The sequence below is a fragment of the Condylura cristata genome, unplaced genomic scaffold, assembly GCF_000260355.1.
Source record: "Condylura cristata isolate star-nosed mole 26May11 unplaced genomic scaffold, ConCri1.0 scaffold00008, whole genome shotgun sequence".
In the NCBI taxonomy this organism is placed as follows: domain Eukaryota; kingdom Metazoa; phylum Chordata; class Mammalia; order Eulipotyphla; family Talpidae; genus Condylura; species Condylura cristata.
In genome coordinates, this window is record NW_004567109.1 from 38110394 (window position 1) to 38129568 (window position 19175).

At 38.7% G+C, this 19175-nt stretch overlaps 1 protein-coding gene across 5 annotated transcripts in view; it reads left to right on the forward strand.

The window, feature by feature from the left end:
- The window catches only part of DNAJC6 (DnaJ (Hsp40) homolog, subfamily C, member 6), a 128002-nt gene that overhangs the window by 1192 nt on the left and 107635 nt on the right, over positions 1–19175 (forward strand). Inside the window, exons 1-2 of one of the 5 annotated variants that reach the window (XM_012722456.1) lie at positions 9551–9720; positions 19065–19159. The exons of 2 other annotated variants lie outside the window; for them this stretch is intronic. Coding sequence is in view for 2 of the 3 variants with exons in the window: in XM_012722455.1 (XP_012577909.1) it covers positions 9699–9720 (22 nt within the window). In the remaining variant the exon portion in view is untranslated. Of the gene's footprint in view, positions 1–9550; positions 9721–19064; positions 19160–19175 lie in introns of those variants that run through there. 2 more of the 5 variants (XM_012722455.1, XM_004679080.2) reach the window with 2 other exon arrangements.

Below are 19175 nucleotides of genomic sequence, written 5' to 3' on the forward strand. Positions count from 1 at the left end.
GGGTAGATCATGGAAAGGAGTTTGGATTTTGTACTAAGTGAACTGGGAGGGCACTAAAGCCTTCTAAGCAGGAACATGATTCGATCTACTGGCTCACTGCCTTCTTTCTATCTGTAATGGTCATGTCTTCATCTCTCAGGCTGGCCAAGTCTCATCTATCAAGACTAGAATAAATGCCATCTCCCCTGTGCAGTCTTTGCTTAGGTTCTTACCACCTGTAACCTCTTTAGTATTTTGTCACCTTTAAGGGCGTTTGTTACTGGCATTGTAAATTCCACACAAGCTGGCTCTTATCTACTTCATCTTTGTGTCCTTCACCAAGCTAAATCAGGACTTGGTACTTTGTGAATAGCCATCTGCATGTGTGTGTGTGTGTTTGTGTGTCTGTGTCTGTGTCCTGTCTCGTCCATTTCATATTTCCATCATCTGAGGATTCATCTTCTGAGAGTCCGATATGCCTTGATTTCTAAAATGGCCGACCCAGGCAAAAGCAAGACTGCGCCAGGCCCCTGTCATTCATATAGTCATCACCCTCCTATCCCAGGGTTATTTTGAAGAGTATATGAATAAATGAGTTAAATGAGTCAATAATTGTAAACTGTTAGAAGATAATAAGCATTCTGAAGATAAATTTGACAAAGACCAGCAACAATTATTTTTCAAATATTTACTGTGTTAGAGATAAGCTTCTCTATTGTTCGTAGTTGGGGAGAATCTGTGGTTTAGCATTGTGATCTTGTTGGCCTTCAAAGGATGTATTATTATTTTATTCTCCACTGGCAGCAAGAACTGTTGCTGAAACTTAGTTGGGCTGAAAGCCTATCTCCCCTTTTCTTTAGCTTGCCTGAGTGGTTGATAGATTGGTACTTGCAACAAGTATTCCTTAAGTGATTCATTACTTGTATGGTGTTATTCCAGGTGCTGTGTGATTTTTACAAAAGAGGAAGGAATAGATATTGCCACTATAGTAAGTTGGGTTAGAATTAGTTTTCTAGTTTTATAATTTTAAAAAGTAGGTCTGTACTGCATATATAGGTCCTCTTTCCTCCTTTCTTTTCTGTACCTGCCCTGGAGATAACCATGGCTTCTCAGGGCCCACTGCCAATCAACACTTCTCTTCTGTTAGGTAGAATCTTGGCTGCTCTCATTATTTCTTTACTTCTTTTGTACAGTCTGGGGATAAGGCTATTATTATGTGTTATGTTATAGCTAGCTATTTTCAGAGTAGGTCAACTACTAAGATCTTGTTTATATCTGAACAACACCCTAGAAGGAAGTAGTATAGATAGCATTTATTTTCCTTTTTTTTATAGATAAGGAAGGAAGGTGAAGCCAGAGACAGTGATTTGTAGGAAGTGATGTGACTGGGTGAGTGGCAAACACAGATTTGAGTATCCATATAGCTCCCCTTCTGCCATGTCATCATATAGAAAAATGTATTCCCATGTCTATAGTCATGGGGGGAAGGAAATGAAAAATATGCAATTAAAGAAATACATACCCCAATTTTATTTAAAAAAAGGCTTGAATTTCTCATTTCAGTATCAATCTGGGTATTTAGAAGCATCTGTCTTGTCATCACACAGACTCTGATTTGAATTTGTCATTAATAAGTGGCACAATGTGTGATTTTTGGGCAGTGTACTTGATCTGTCTAAAACTAAGTTATGTATCATATAAAAAGGGGTTGATGATAATTCCTGGGGTTTAATGTTGCTGTGATGATTAAGTTATTTTATATATCTATATCTATCTATCTATCTATCTATCTAGATAGATAGATTTGGATACCTGGTTCATAGTAGTTCGTGAGGTTGTAGTTGTTATTTTTATTAATATTAGTCCAGATCTTCTACCATATGTCCATACCCCAAATGTGATTTGTTACAGAGCTGGAAAGTTCAAGCCATGACTGGAAGCTCCTTTGGTATAGTTATCTTCTGGACCATCCAGAAGGTTTTCCATGCCAACATCCTTATTCCTCCCATCCTTTTTTCACCAAGAAGTTGCAGAAGAGAAAAAAACATAGCTTCTGGGAACTCTCTGTATCTTTTCAACTCTGTGTTCTAAACACAGCAGACATTCAGTAAATATATTTATAATGTATGAGCCCTCAAGGATATGTTTTCCCAGAGAATGAGTCTGGAAATCTACAGTGAATATTTGGGACTAGAAATATGGGTCAAAATTTTATGTTTTTTTTTTTTTGAAAACATTGCCAAATTGACTTCCATACACTTGTGTTAATTTAGTTCCCACCAAAAATATGGGGGATTCTTAATTCTTTTTTTTTTGTTTTATTTTATTTTATTTTATTAAAAAGTTTATTTTTACATCATTTTTCACATTTTTTTTTTCATCTCAATTGTAATCCCCACGGGTTTCCCATCACCAAATCACCCCTGTGCCACCAACATAGTCCCGTGCATTTCCCTCCCTTCCCCCCCCCCCCGTTTTTGATCCCATTCCCCACTCCACCTCCACAGAATGTCTCTGGTCTATGGTTGTTCATTATTTTTGTTATTTTCTCGCCTGGTCCATTATACTCCTGCTATGAGTGAAACCATCCGGTATTTTTCTTTCTCTTTCTGGCTTATCTCACTAAGCATGATCTTTTCCAGCTCCATCCAAGTTGCTGCAAAAGACATGTTTCTCTTTTTTGGTTGCTGAGTAATATTCCATTGTATATATGTACCACATCTTTCTAATCCAGTCATCTACTTTTGGGCATTTGGGCTGCTTCCATGTTTTTCCAATTGTAAATAAAGCAGCAATAAACATGGGGGTACAAGTATCTTTTTCAATCAGTGTTTTTGTGTCTTTTGGGTAGATACCTAGGAGTGGGATTGCTGGGTCATAGGGAAGCTCCATGTTTAGCAGTTTGAGGAACCTCCAAACAGTTTTCCATAGTGGTTGTACTAGTTTGCATTCCCACCAGCAATGCAGGAGAGTTCCTTTTTCTCCACATCCTCGCCAACATTTGTTGTTGCTAGTTGTTTGAAGATGTGCCATTCTCACTGGGGTGAGGTGGTATCTCATTGTGGTTTTAATTTGCATCTCCCTTATTATGAGTGATGTTGAACATTTTTTCATATGCCTGTTGGCCATCTGCATTTCCTCTTTGGAGAAGTGTCTTTTTAGCTCTACTGCCCATTTTTTGATGGGGTTGTTTACTTCATTTTTGTTGAGTTTCATCAGTTCTCCATATATTTTTGTGATCAGTCTTAATTCTTTTTTTTAAAGATTTATTTGTACATACAGAACTGGGGTACAGGCTGAGGGTTGGCGAGAGGCTTTACCAGAGACAGTCGGGAGCAGAACAGAGACATCTACGAAGTACACTGCTGAGGGGAGCAGCGGGCGGGTCAGGAGAGGTCTGCCTTGCCATGTGGTCACCTCCAGGGCAGGTGGGAATCGAACTCATGAGGAAGTGGCTTTATCTTCTCAGTGCTGTGCTTTAACCTGCTGCGCCACCAAGGAGGGCCAGGATTCTTAATTCTTTACCTCCTTGTCAGTACTGAGCGCTATCAGACTTTTTCATGCTTGCCAATTTGGTGGGTTGAAATGGTCCTGCATTATTTTTTTAAAGTGAAATTCCTTGGCAAATAATTAAGGTGAAGATATATTCACATGAATATTTGTCATGTGTGATCTTCTGTGAAATGACTATGTTTATATCTTATATACATATATATTTCATGTATATCAATATATCTTTATCTATATATCATGGATATGTATTAATTTGGTGGTTTGTCTTTGTATCTCTTCATCCACATAGAAGTTCTTTAAACATTCTGAACACTAATTGTTTCTTGGCTTGTATGTCTAAACAACTTTTAAGAATATAAGTAACCATGCAAATGGCCTTAAGTGTGAATTTGAACAAGCTGTGCTGAGTGGAAGTTTATCTTCCCAATGCTTCTATCCTTTCCACAGAATCATAGTTTAATCAAATATCAAATCTTTTAGGTTACAAAAATGGAAGTGAACAGATGGTACAAGTATTTTGTGAGCAGTAGCTTTCCCTAGCTCTTGCAATGATGATAGATAGAACACTGGACCCGAGTTACTCTCACCAGAAGTTACCTTTCCCCAGCCTTAATGGGGGAAGGCAGAGTGCTTGCTTTCTAGAAGACACAGACTGAGAATAGAGTCAGTTTCCATCAGCAGGCAGTGCTTTCCAGGACAGGTTACTTGGTGAAGAGGAAAGGACACTGCTATTTTCTAGTTATAAGCCCCTAAAAACATATCACATGAAGTGGAGCTAATGATCATTACTTAGGGATGTTAGAAAGATAAAATGATATCATAAGTATGGACTATGGAAATATAAAGTCTATTTGCTAGGTTCTGTGAAGTAATCAGCACTTTGCTAAAGTGAGAAATCCTCATTGGTCTACAGTCTTTATGCTGGTTCTCTTCTCTATGGTTTCTTCTGCTTACAGATACACGACTGTGAAGCATTTCTCTGGGTGTGATCTCTGGTGGACTGGCAGCCTCAATATCACTCAGAAGTTGTTAGAAATGCGAAATTTTGGCCCACATCTCAGATCTTACTGAGTCAGAAACTCTGGAGGTGGAGCCTAGCAATCTGGATTTTATTTAGCAAACCCTGCAATGATTCTGATGTACGTTAAAGAGTGAGAGCCACTAGTGTAGTCAGGTGTGCAAGGGCTTGAATACCAGCAAATGTGGGTTTTAAATGTAAACTCTTATTTGCAACTTATGAGCATGGCCCTCCCTCGGGCTTCCAAGCTCTCATTAAAAGGAAGATGAGGTCACTTCCTTCCCAGGGTTGTTAAGTAAATAACAGGAAGTATCTGGCTCAACTTCTTGTTACCTACTTATCCTTGGATTGGTCCCCTTACCCTATCTGCCTCGTTTTTCTCATCAAACGAAATGAAATGGTAAGAGTTAACACATACCCACTGTTTACTGTGTACCAACCACTGTCCTAAACCTGTACATATTTTAATTTTATTTAATTCTTACATATCTCTAATTTGCAGAGGAGAAAACTGAAGCGCAGAGAAGTTAAGCAATGTTCCCAAAGTTATACAACTAGTAAACTGGGAATCAAATTCAGGTAACTTGCTATGAAAGTTCTTGCTTTAAAGACAGTGCTTGGCAAGTAACAAATTCTCAGTAAGATGTACGATGATGATGGTTGGAAAATCACACAGCTGGCATATACCACATACTCCAGTGGTATGGTTAATTCTCTTTTGCTGACCTTGTGGCCTGGCTTTATGGCAGGTTGTGCTGCTTTTCTTATAGCCATGCTGCCCTCTAAAGCTTAATCATAAACCTCCATCCTCATTCCTCCAGTCAGTAATTTTTCTCTGCAACTCCCTCCCTCTATGGACATTCAGATGTCTGAGCAAACCAAGGTTTGGCTGAATGAATGGGGAAGGACCTAAGGTGTGCAGGTGAAGCTCCCTGCCAGCATGTTTTGGGAATGAATGACTGACTAAGTTAGAAATTCCAGGTGAGTCCTTGAAAGGCCATGAGGTCTGCCTAATTTGGAACACTTGCTCCAAGTCTCTCTTTGCTTAACTATCCTCTAATCAAGAAATGAAACCTCACAAATTGTAACTTTAAGAGATTTTATTGCTTAGTTTTTCTTCAAAATGAAATTTACAGCTGAGATGTATAACCCACAGTATTAAAACAACATTTTTTCTTTCATTTTTGTTTGCTAGGATAATAAAAAGCCTTATCATTTTCCAATTCAGAGCCTCACTCATTGTTCTTGAAAATTCTCTTTGGTTTTACTCTCAAGATGGCCTCCTAGCTGGGCATGACTCACCAGTTTAGTGACTCAGAAGTGGCATCTAACAAGACAAGGAATGTGTGAAGGGACTTGGTGGCTGGTGGAGTCTGCCAGAAGCTCTCTCTAAATCCAGTTACTAGATGGAGTCATTTCCATTTAGTGATATTTATTTGAAGTTGGGGTCTGGGGTGCCAGAGACACTGCTGTGTTCTGAAAATCTCTAAGACTTGAGTCCATCACTGTCTCTCAACTGGGTGTAATCTTAAGGTTAACTGCAGAGCAGGACATGGCTTCTGAGAATCTACCTGATCCTTGTAATGGTCACAAAGCCAGGAGGTCTAGTGCTTCTGTAAATATTGTGTCTGGAGGGAAAATAAAAGCTCTTTTTATTTTTCTTTTAGAAGAAGGCTTCAGATTGCTGCTAATTTTTTTAATAATATAATAGTTTATTTTTACATCATTTTGTACATATTTTTTTTTCAATTGTAATCCCCGTGGGTTTCCCATCACTGAGTCACCTGTGTGCCATCACCAGAGTCCCATGCACCCCCGCCCCCATTTTTTGATCCCATTCCTCACTCCACCCCCACAAAATGTCTCTGGTATATGGCTGTTCATTATTCTTATTATTTTCTCACCTGGTCCATTATACTCTTGCTATTAGTGAAACCATTATCTTTTCCAGCTCCATCCAAGTTGCTGCAAAAGACATGTGTTTCTTTTTTTGGTTGCTGAGTAATATTCCATGTATATATGTACCACATCTTTTCAATGCAGTCATCTACTATTGGGCATTTGGGCTGCTTCCATGTTTTTCCAATTGTAAGTAAAGCAGCAATAAACATGGGGGTGCAGGTATCTTTTTCAATCAGTGTTTTTGTGTCTTTTGGGTAGATACCTAGGAATGGGATTGCTGGGTCATAGGGAAGCTCCATGTTAAGCAGTTTGAGGAAACTCCAAACAGCTTTCCATAGTGCTTGTACTAGTTTGCATTCCCACCAGCAGTGCAGGAGAGTTCCTTTTTCACCACATCAGATTGCTGTTAATTTAAGTCTTGAAAATAAACTACTCAATTAGTAAAGATAGACATGCAATAATAATAAATACAACTGCAATAAATATAGCAAAATATATTTGAAGATGGAGTTCACCAAGCAATTCTTTTTTGTTTGAAAATTTTCAGACTGTAATGTTGGGTAAAGTGCAGGTATCCCTGAAAGTACCCCTCTTGAAAGAAAATTACCTCCCTTTATATATATAAGCTCTTCTCCCCTTTTCTCCTTCCTCCCATTGTTAGTGTCCATCCCACCCTCAAGCCTGCTTAATTAAAAAGGTTCTGGAACAAGGCTGGCAGGGGTTAGCTACTTGTTCATCCCAAGGACTTTATATTTATTCTGATAAGTATTCTCACAATAGCACTGGAAGCCAGTAATTATTTTCTACATTTTATGAGAAGATAGGCTCAGTGCAGAATATGGCCCAGGTCATAAGATAGTAGTCTTGTCTTAGAGCATTTATAGAGCCCTGAATTTGTGTGTCAGGCTTTGTGCCATGTTCTTTAGATGCATTAACATACTGAGCCTCTTCTAGCTCTAGGAGGTGGGTACCATTTTATCTTCATGGTACAGAGCAGGAGATGGAGACTTAGAGAGGTGCAGGAATGTGTTCAGCTTAATCTGGGATCAGTAAATGGCAGCCCTCATTTTTGAATCTAGTCTCTCCTGCTTTAGATCCTCAGCCCTACTTATTCAAGCCCAGGCCTTAGCACACCTCTACTCCGTTTCAGTCAAGTGATATATCTTGTGGAAACCTCTTGTTCTGAGACCACAGTTGCCTGAGGACAGAGAATGTTTGTTCACTCAGTGTGTTCTACACCCAGGTGTTCAGAACAGTGCCTGTCATGACGAATATTCACTGAAAGAATTAATGAGTGGTGAATTCTTACCATCTACTTCTCGCACGTCTCAGCTCCTACAGGTGCTCCTGTGGGCTTTGCCCTTGGAGGTAGAGATGTGTGTCTCTAGATGTGGTTTGCAGGCTGCCTGCATGACTCTTTTGGTGGCCAGCAAGGTGATCCAATGAAGGCAGATTTTCCTCATTGTCTTAAGTTTTCAAAGAAGACCATAATGGCTTAATATCCACTGCTGAGGAAGGATGGGGACTAAAATCAAATGCTTAAAAATTTTCTAAAACTTTCAGGAATTTTTAAATGTGGCAGCTAGAAATCCATTCAAGGGCCCCTAGTGGCCATGACAGCTTTCACTCTAGCTGAACCAGACTCCTCAGTTGCAGTAGAAAGCAGGTGAACACTAGCAATTAGTTCTCTTTAATGTGCCCAAGCATGTTGCTAATGATACCTTATGTTTATAGAGCACTTAGTTTACAAAGGACTGCTTCTGTCCTCCCTTTTAATCTCCTGAAGAGCACTGTACCTAAATAGGACATGTATGCTTAGTCCTTCTTTACAGGTGAGGGAACTAGTGCCAGAGAGTTATGTCACCTGCCCTACACCACTCAGTTAATATCGACAGATACAGGTCTTCAACCCTCTTTCTCAGTTCCTACTCCAGTAAAGTTTCCAAGTTAATACTGTATTTAACTCAGCAATATTTGAGGATAAGAGCACTAGGTATATATTTTCCTCTTTGTTGTTCTTCTGCCAATTTTGCAAGTTCCCAGATTGAGCCCATTAATCTTTCTCAGTATTCACTTACTAACCGAAGCAATTGGTAATATGTGCCCTTCCTTCCTCCTGCCCCCTACCTCCACCATCAGTGAATGTACTTGGAGTAGAGGAGGTAGTGAAAGTTCAGAATTAAAAAACCAAACAAACCACTATTTCATAGTGAAGACATTTGGAATGATGATCCCGGTCCATTTTCTATAGATAAGTTAAATTTCACCTCCCCCAGCCCCATCTAAAATGGCACCTCTGAAACCTCATTAGTTGCTTCATTTTTCATCACAAAATTCATTGGCATTTATCATGTTTATATATTTATTTTATTGCCTGTCAGAACTGTCCCATCAGAATGTAATGGCCCTAAGAGCAGGGATTTGGTCTGTTTTTTGTATCTCTGAATTTCTGGCAGGTGGCACAGTGTCTGGTACAAATAGTCATTTGTTGAATGAATGAATAAAGGGTGGAAGGAATCTGAAAATAATACTAAACTAGATGATTCAAAGATTTGCTTGAATTTTCCTTGTTCTCTAGCAGAAAGATCTCATAGTCTGACTTCCTCATTTCCATTTGTGGCTCAGCCACTCAAACCCTTAAAACCAGTCACTAAAGTACCCTTGAGTATGGACATAATCTTGGGTGAAATGCCCTTGCAGCTAACACAGGTCCATGTATTGCACTGTGTGCCTTGGTATTGTAACAGAGCACCCTGAAGAATGGGACTGGTTTCCTTCACTATGGTATTCCCCTTACTTAGCAGAGAACCTGGTGCACAGGCAGGTAAGAGAAATGGTTGTTGAATGAACGAGTATGTAAGAGGAAACAGTTTTAAAGGCATCTGATTTCCCTCCAAAGTTAAGGTCTCCATTACATGTATGTCTGGCTAATGATACTGACATTTCCCTTTCGATTTAAACCAAATCTCCCCGAGACAAGGAGGCACTGAACAGTAGGTTCCCTAACCTAAGGGAAGGAAAGGCAAGTACAGGCTCCAGATCCAGTTCCATGCCATGTTTTGGAATTTCTGTTTACGTCTACCTCCATCCCCATCCTTCCGTTCCAGCATAAGCAAAATTATAACCCCTACATTCCGACTTCCATGCAATTTTCAGAGCCTGGGTGCTCCTCCGTTGAGGGACTTTGCCCCGGAGACCCACTGACTGTGAATGACAAATCAAAAGTCAGGGTTGCAGAATCAGCCGGACTTGTCTGCTCATTTGCAGCAGAGGGAGGAAGGAAAGAATGAAAGATTCTGAAAATAAAGGTAAGGGGCTGATTGCAGAGGGGAGGCTAAAAGATGCTTGTGATGAACTGTCACTCCACAGACTTGCTAGTGTCTATTAATGCCTAATTTAAAGTTACCGTGCACATATTATTTTAAAATTCTAGTTATATAATAAACATGACTTTAAAATGACTGGCTTCTGGTTTCCAAATATTGTGTCATTCAGTTTTCCATTTTTGTGCTACCGAATACAACAATATTTATATTGGCTTAGAAACACATGTTTCCCTTTCACAGATTGCCTCACAGTGGCTCCTAGGATTTCTATTATTTTATTTTGGGTTTACAGAGTTAATTAATGTGTAGGTTTTCAATGCATTACTGGAATTGAAATATCTGAAATACTTTGCTCTTGCATATTCGGGTTCTCAAGAAAAAAATGTTCAACCAGAATTCCTTAATGAACATTAATCTTTTCAGAAGGACCCTTTGGGGAGCCATCACTGACCTTCAGAACTGTTTATCCTGTAGACAGATACTCGGATGCAAACTACTAGCCCCCCACCCCAGCCTCCACCCTCCTAGATCCCTGGTTTATTATGGCCCCCACTTTCCCTCCCTTCAAACCCCCCCCCCCATCATTAATTCCGTTGGAGGCACTGGGAAAGAGAGAGGGATAGAAACGAAAACTCAGGGAAGGAAAGGGTTCGCCGAAAATGAGCCAACCAAATTTTAAGTTCAACAACAAGGATTCTGGGGTTTAAAATTCAGAGGCTCCTTAAATTTTCTGCCGCAGTTGGGGGAGGAGCAATAGACCCTTAAGTGTCTGGAGGCTACACGTGTCCCCCACCCAGTTTCCAGGAAGGATCCCTTCCTACAGCGTCGGTGCTGCTCTGGTCGGTGTGCGGGAGGAAGGCTCTGAGGAGGAAAGCTCCTCCTCGGCCCGGGAGGCTGAGGACGCCATCTCCGCCGCCACGTCCTTCTCTGGCTTCCCCAGTGCTAATTTTAGGGGTTTCTGCCCTTCCCCCACCTCCCTCGCCCCAACCTCCGGGACTTTCACTATTCTAGTTAGGGAGCCACAGTGCAGCAATTTGCATCCCCCCCCCCCCTTCTGCTTTAAGGAGGCTCCAGCACTTTGCCCTTCCGGCGTGCAGGTGGTGGGTGGCGGCTGCTGGGGCGGGTTCCTGGCGACCACTAACCCTGCTGGCGCCTGGTTGTTTGTGTCTTCGGTGTGATGATATAGGCCTCAAGCCTTCTCCCTCCTGCGCGTTGGGCCACCCGTCTTGGCTCTGTCCAGTTTCCACGAGTCTTCAGCTCTCTGGCTTGATATAAGAATTCCACCTTGTGAGGGACAATGTTGTTTATTACTTGTTAAAGGAAGTAAAAGGAGTAAACTGTCTCACCACCCCTCTGTCTCCCTTACTGCCTCGGATAGCAGTGGTGAGGCTGTTATTTTAATATGCCAAACTGTGATAAGGGCTCTTAAGCAATCCCACTTTCTGTTCTTGAGGCATTACAAGGGGGTGGGGGTAGTTGGTGTTGGTAGTATTAACATCTAATAATAAGTTCTGGATCATTCCCATCCACTTATTGATCCATGTGGTTTTGGTGATTAAATTTTAATGAAACAGCTTTAGTGGGGAAGAAAAAGCATCTATGCAGAGGCCCGGTAAGTGGACAGAAGCTTCTATACTGATGGAGCTTAGCTAGCCTCTCATGGACATGTAAAATCTGTGTGTGCAAAGTATTGAAAATGAACTAAGAATGTTGCATTTTCCTGTGTTATTTCCAGTTTTCAAAGGGCTTCTGGAAAGAAAAACTTTGCTTATATGCCATGTCATGCTAGGCCATTGCATGACTTAGAAAATGTTGAGGCAGCCTGAATTGGAGATGCAGGATAAAGTTAATATTCACCAGTGTCCATAATTGTAAGACTCCCATTTCTCAGTATATGAGCATGGTTTAAGCTTAAAATCCCCAGCCACTTTTGGAAAAGAGTTGATGTTTAGAATTTTTATTTCACTTTGCTTTGGTTGGGCATCAGTATAGTTAAGATTAGCCTCCTTCCACCTAACTTATCAGTGATGAAGGACAAGACCCTGTTTCTTCAGATCTCAGTTTCCTCACTTCTAAAATGCAGAAATGTTAGACTAGATCATCATTCTTCAGATTGTGAATGGTAAGAAAACAGTTTAGTGTGCCTCAAGCAACATTTTACAACGATAAAGTAGAATAGAACATGTCAGGAACCATTGCACATGTTCAGGGTATGTACTGTTTCTAGTGTTTTTTAGGGTTTATGTTTGTTTCCATATAGGTATGAGTTGTAATGATCTCAGATCTATTTCTTCTTGTCATTCAGTCAAAAATTTCAGAAACACTGAAATAAAACATAACTTCTTCATTTGGATTTCAGGGAGTCTGAGAAATGCAGTTTTATATGCATGTTCATTTTTGTTTATATAAGAGGAGAATGTCCATAGTTTTCCTCAGATTCTCAAAGGAACCTAGGACCCCAAACAGGTTATACATTGTATTTCCCCTAAGACTACCAACAGAATCTGGTTTCTTAGAGACTAGAGAACTCTCTCAGGGTTGGGAGATGGGCTTGGTTTGACAGAGACCAGTTGAGTGCATGAATTTAGGGTGTGAGGTGGTGTGTGTGCATGTGTACATACGTGTCTGTTTGTTTGTCTGTCTGGGTATGTCGAGAAGGTGTGACCATGGTAACCAGACCATGAGAGCTACTTGTATGTTCCAAAGTGTTAGCTGGTGATCTGAATATGAAACATACATATACTAAAAGTTATGGTCTTTGTATTGAAAAATACCACAGGAAATCTATTAAGACACTGTGAATCAACTTTCTGTAAATCAGAGACTGAAAACAAGGTAAAATTTAGAGGCTAAGAGGGGCAAATGAGTCATTGGGATGTTGGTAAGCAGAAACTGAATTTTTGTAAGCTGCCATCACATGACTAATGCTTAGTAAAAGTTGAATTGTGGTCTTATAAATGCCTTTCTTTCTTTTCCCTCTTTTTGATACATCTTGTCTTATGACAGTCCAGTGAGGTTTTGAAATACAAAAAAACATTGCGTAACATTTACCCGGCATTTATCTCAAAATGCTTTGAAAGGCAGGAAAAAAAAATATGTATGAACCAACTAAGAAAATAGTTGAATGAACTAACAAGTAGGTATTGGCGTGCATGACAGCTAATCATAATAACAACTATAGCTCCTATTTAATAGTCAACTAGTAGGCAAAAAGCTCTATGAGGTGCTCTACATGTTGTGACAACACTGCAAGGTAGGGACTATTTTACATGTAAAGAAATGATTAAAAATTTTATACAGGGACACATACCTAGTAAGTGACAGAGCCAGGATTCAAAACCCAGTCATTTTTTTAAAAAGATTTATTTATTTATTCATACAGAACTGGGGTACAGGCCAGAGATGCGGAAGGTGAGAGGATTCATTAGGGACAGAGTGGGGAGCAGAACAGGCAGATCCACGAAGTACACTGCTGAGGGGAGCAGTGGGTGGGTCAGGAGAGGTCTGTCGCGCCATGTGGTCACCTCTGGGGCAGGCGGGAATTGAACTCATGCAAAAGTGGCTTTAGCTTCTTAGTGCTGTGCTTTAACCCGCTGCGCCACCAGGGAGGGCCTAAAACCCAGTCATTTTTATCTCTAAACCTAGTCCCATTGTAGGCTAGGGCATGAAAATGAGTACCATTATAAATTAGAGTTTTATATCAAATTCTAAACATATTTGTTGTTAGTTTTTTTTTTATTATTATAGAAAGGGAAATGTGAACCTTGGAAAATGATGACTTTTGACTAATTTTCTAGATCATGTTTATCTGGAGAACAGACTTTTAAACTCTAAATTCAGGTCCAAAGTTTCCTTTTACTTAGAAAGTTCTCTGAGTAGTTTATGCCAAGAAATCTTAGATGCAGAGATATGATATAACAGGAATGGGGTATTTGAAACTTTGGAAGATTTTTTTCCTGCAAGAGTTCAGGGCAAATCTCAATTCTCTTTGTTATTTTTCTAGATTTTAATCATATAATAACAAGCATGGTATTTTAAGAGAAAATAGTACATGACACTTCTCATATGGTAATATTAGATTTAGAGTGTGGTCTATGCCAGTGGTTCTGGGAAGAGTTTGATTTTTTGCTGAAAGTTATTACAAATCTAATTGGGGGCTTGAATATAGTTGTGTCTAGACTTTCAGGTCCTAAATATTAAAAGGATTATGATTTCTCTTCTTCAATCTGTGATTCAAAATAAAAGAAATGTAAAGAAATGTAAAAACTTGATTTTTAAAAATCATCATGACTACTTTGATACTTTTAGAGAAAAGTAAATTTCTTTCTAGGACTTTTGTCATTGCTGCTTGTGATTGGGTGGGTTAGAGAAGCAGTGTTTTGACTGAGGTGATTTGTAGTAACTGAGTGATCTCAGGGTTTCCAAACTAGTTTGTGATGAAGCTGGGCTTAGAGCCTGGTCTATGCCACAGACATCAAAGGTCATGATGCTGCTTCCTAGGTACAGTGGAAATATGAAGGGGCCCTGGAAGCTTCACTGAAATACTAGGTATGATGCAATGTTCTGACTGTTTTATTCACTTACAAAATTTTCTATGACCTGTGCATCCTTAAAATGTTTTGCAGAAGAGGTAAGTAAAAACTTCTATACTTTCCCAAGTCTGGAACATAAATTGCCTTTACATACATACTGAAATTTCTAAGATTAAAAGTGCTATGAAAGGTGAAAGGTTAAATTTTCTTTTAAAAATCACTTACCCAAAGCAACAACACTTGTGTTTGGGACTTGACCAACACAGCTTAGCCATCTCACTCATCTACATACAGGCACATGTATCTGATTACACTGTTATGTCCCTAATATAGTCCTGCTTGAGTATTTATTGAAATTCTTATTTTTAAAAATTTTTTAAAAAAGATATATTTATTTATACTGAACGGGGTACAGGCCAGAGATGCGGAGGGTGAGAGGATTCACCAGAGACAGAGTGGGGAGCAGAACAGACAGATCGATGAAGCACACCACTGGGGGGAGCAGCGGGCAGGTCAGGAGAGATCTGCCACGCCATGTGGATCTCCTCTGGCGCAGGCGGGAATCGAACTCATGCGGAAGTGGCCTTAAGCTTCCCAGTGCAGTGCTTTAACCCACTGCGCCACCAGGGAGGGCCCGAAATTCTTATTTTTATTATGAATTACTTTTCTACTTAATATTAACTTAACTTCTTTTTTTTCTATTACAGTTGATACATTGTGTTTAATTTTGTACTAGATTATTATCTTTAAATTTCATTTTGAGATACTAAGGGGTTTGTAAAATATTTTTTATTTAATATATTTGTATTACTTAATTTACAAAATGATGTTATTTTGACCTCCTTAATGTTTTAAGAAAATGAAGCCATCATTAAAAGTTTGGAGATTATATTCAATTCTAGATTTCTAGCTCCTTTAGAAAAATTAGAATGATCTACAACAATGATGTTCAGTTAAGCACAAACTACCCTCTTTAAGGATAGAAATACTGAGATATAAAGACCATAGATTTTCTAAAAAGGGATAAAACTGGTAATTGATATGATTTTTATGTTACTGTAACTGGTACTTTAAATGTCATTTTCTAATTGCTGAGAAAATATAATTGATTTTTATTTGTTGGCTCTCTTTTTGGTGACCTTTTCAAATTTTCTTATTATGTTTAATAATAACTTTTTATTTACCGTGTGGACAATTTTTGGTGAATTTATTTTTGAGTTTATTTTTTTTTCAGTCCTCATTTCTTCCCATTCATTGCCTTTTTCTACTAACTGGGATCTATCTCATAAAGTTGAAATGGTGAATAAAAGTGTTGAAAGTCAGTATCTTTGCCTTGTACTTCATCTCAGGGAAAAAGCTGTACTTCTTATGCCATTGAGTAAAATATTTGATATCGAATTTATATAAGACAGCTTTTATCAGATGAAGAACGTTATCTTCTATTCTTAGTGTGCTAAATTTTTTACCATGAGTAATTTTTGAATTTCATCAGATATTTTTTTTGCTCCATTTTATTCTGTTAATATGGTGAATTACATTAATTTTTAAGAATTAAGCTTTGCATTTCTGAGATAAACTCAGTATAGCTGCGTTACATTATCTTTTGTATATATTGTTGGATATGGGTTGCTTTCTTGAGGAATATCTATGTTCTTGAGAGAGACTGACCTGTGATTTTCCATCCGTGTGCTCTTGTTAGGTTTGGGATCAAGATTTTGAACTTATCAAACAAGTTAGGGAGTATTTCCTCTTATATTTCCCGGAAGAATTTTGTAAGATTTGAGGGGAACAATAGGCGAGAAAGAAGAGGTCTGCTGGGCAATGTGGGTCACCTTCCTGGATGAGGATTAAACTCCAGCTGAAGCTGGCTTGGCTAGCTTTGCAGTGCTGTGCTTTAACCTGTTGTGCTACCAGGGAGGGCCCATTAATATTATTGTTTTTTTAAAACCACTATTAATGTAGATTTATCCACATATTTGTCCTATCTATTCCTTTTCATTTCTTCCAGAACTTTTGTATTTCTCCCTTGGTATTTTTCCTTCTGCATAAAAACTTCCTTTAGTATTTATCATGTGTTGCCTATAAAAATTTTTTTTTTAGGGCCCTCCCTGGTGGCGCAGCGGGTTAAAGCACAGCTCTGAGAATCTAAAGCCGCCTCCGCATGAGTTCAATACCCGCCTACCCAGGAGGTGACCACATGGCGCGGCAGACCTCTCCTGACCCGCCCGCTGCTCCCCTCAGCAGTGTACTTCGTCAATCTGCCTGTTCTGCTCCCCGCTCTGTCTCTGGTGAAGCCTCTCACCGCCCCTGAGCCTCTGGCCTGTACCCCGTTCTGTATGCACAAATAAATAAAATTAAAAAAAAAAATTTTTTTTTTACATTGGCCTGAAAATGTATTATTTTACCATTGCTTTTGAAGGATAATTTCACTGTGAATATAGAATTCAGGGGAGGTAGATTTCTGTCTTTTGATCCCCTTCATCCAGAACATTAAAGATGCCATTTCTTTATCTTTGACTGACTTTTTCTTGAAGTTAGTTATCAGACTTATTGTTATTTGATGTTGCATCTTTTTCTTTGGCTAATTTCTGTCTTCATTCAGTTTTTAGCAAGTTACCAGTGTGTCTTTCTTTGTGTTTGTGTTACTTTATGTCATGGATTAATGAGCATTTTTTTAATACTTGTAATTCTCTATCATTGTCTTTCTTTCTTTTTTAAAAGACTTATTTATTTATTCATACAGAACTGGGGTACTGGCCAGAGGAGCAGGGGAAGTGAGAGGATTCACCAGAGACAGAGAGGGGAGCATAACAGGCAGATAGATGAAGTGTACTGCTGAGGGGAGCAGCAGGCGGGTCAGGAGAGTTCTGTCATGTCATGTGGGTCACCTAGGGGCTGGGGATCGAACTCATACTGAAGTGATTGTGGCTTGTTTGCAGGGCTGCGTTTTAACCCATTAAGTCAGTAGGGAGGGCCTATCATTGTCTTTTCAAATATTATTTCTGTTCCAATCTTTTCTCTTTTGGGCTCCCCAGTTACTTTTATGTTAGCACGTTTTCCTCTGACCCACATACACCTAACTTTATTTTCTGTATTCTTAATCATTTTCTGTCTTTTCCAGTTCAATTATATTTTGCAATGTTAGGCACACTAGTTCTCTTTGCTGTGTCTAATTTATTATTATACCATGTGGTAATTCTAGTTTCATTTTGTGTCTTTCAGATTTATTAGATTATTTTTTTAGATTATTTATTAGATTATTATATGTAGTTCCTCTAATGTGTTGGATTACTTTTTAGATTATTTATTAGATTATTTTATGTAGTTCCTCTAATATTTGTATTACTCATAGTCACTTAATTTTTTATTTTTTGTATTTAGAAAAGTTGTTATTGAGGTAACATTTAGCGGTACAGGTTCATACCAATTTGGATGTTTACTACTCATGCTCATCACTAAAACACCCATAATCCTCAACCATTTGTCCATTGTGCACCCTCTCCCCTTTGTCCCTCTTTTTCTTTCCCTCTAGTGGCCTCAATTCTACATGAGATTTCTAGAATTTGTTCTTACTTGTTCCCAAGCTTTGGATAAGTCCACCTTCCCACCAGCAGTGTATATTTTCCTTTTTCCCTATATTCTTGCTAACACTTTTTGTTTTTGATCTTCTTCATATGGGTCATTCTCACGCATATAAGATAACATTTGATTCATAGTTACTTTAAAGACCATGTTTAATGACTTCAATATGTAGGTTACTTGTCAGTCTGTTTGTCTTTTCTATTTCCTTCTTTGGTTTGGTTTGGTTTTATCTATCCCTTTGTTTTGTTTTTCTATATTCCACAAAGTGAAATAATCCTTTATGCTTTTTCTTTCTGATTAATTTTACTTAGCATAGCCCCTTCCAGTTTTATCCATATTGGTGCAAATGGAAGAAGTTAATTTTTTTTTTATAACCGAGTAGTATTCCAACACATGTATATACTACATCCTTTTAATCTGCTCATTTGTCGTTAGGCATTAGGATGTTTCCATACCTTGATTGTTGTAGAGGGTACTGCAGTGAACATAGGAGTGCATATATCCTTTTGAATTAGTGTTTTGTTTTCTTCAGATAGATACATAGGAGTGGAATTGCTGGATTGTATGTAGCTAAATTTTCAGTATTTTGAAAAAACTTGATACTTGTTCCCAGGCTTTGGATAAGTCCACCTTCCGATCAACAGTGTATATTTTCCTTTTTCCCTATACTCTTGCTAACACTTTTTGTTGCTGACAATCAAAGATGCTGCAACTTTATCTGCTGCTTTTTTTTTTTAAGGGACATTAAGTTTGTGAAAATTCATTAAACCAAAAATAAGATTTGATGACTTTTTATATTCTGTTACATACCAATAAAAATTTTAAAAATAACTAGCGTTTTAATGTTAAATAAATAAAAAAGGGGCCAAGGACATAAAAACTTGAGTACCACTGATCAAATTCAACCTCCAAGCTCAAAAATGACTAGGGATGCTGAAACTAAAGCTTGCAAAGGGAAATTGAGGGTGTGTCTCAGATATCAGGGACAAGAACTCAGGCTTCTGACTTCTAGTTCTGTCTCACTGTTCTAACTGGTTGATCAGAGGGGATGAGACGAAATTCAGCATGTACTAGCATTAAAGCTGGGTGACATTCTCAGAACCTCAAATGCATCTTGCATGAAATGCATCTTGCATGAGTCAGCATGTCTTTTTTCTGCCCTCCGCAGTCTTCCCTGGTCATCTAAAAACAGGCACTTTTTTTCTCATGCAGACATGGGGATGGTTATTTTATCACCTAAGAATCATTTGACTACAGAGGCACAGAAAAATTCGTGCCTGTGAAATCTAACAAGAGCCCAGTGCAAGGTACATTTGTTCCTTT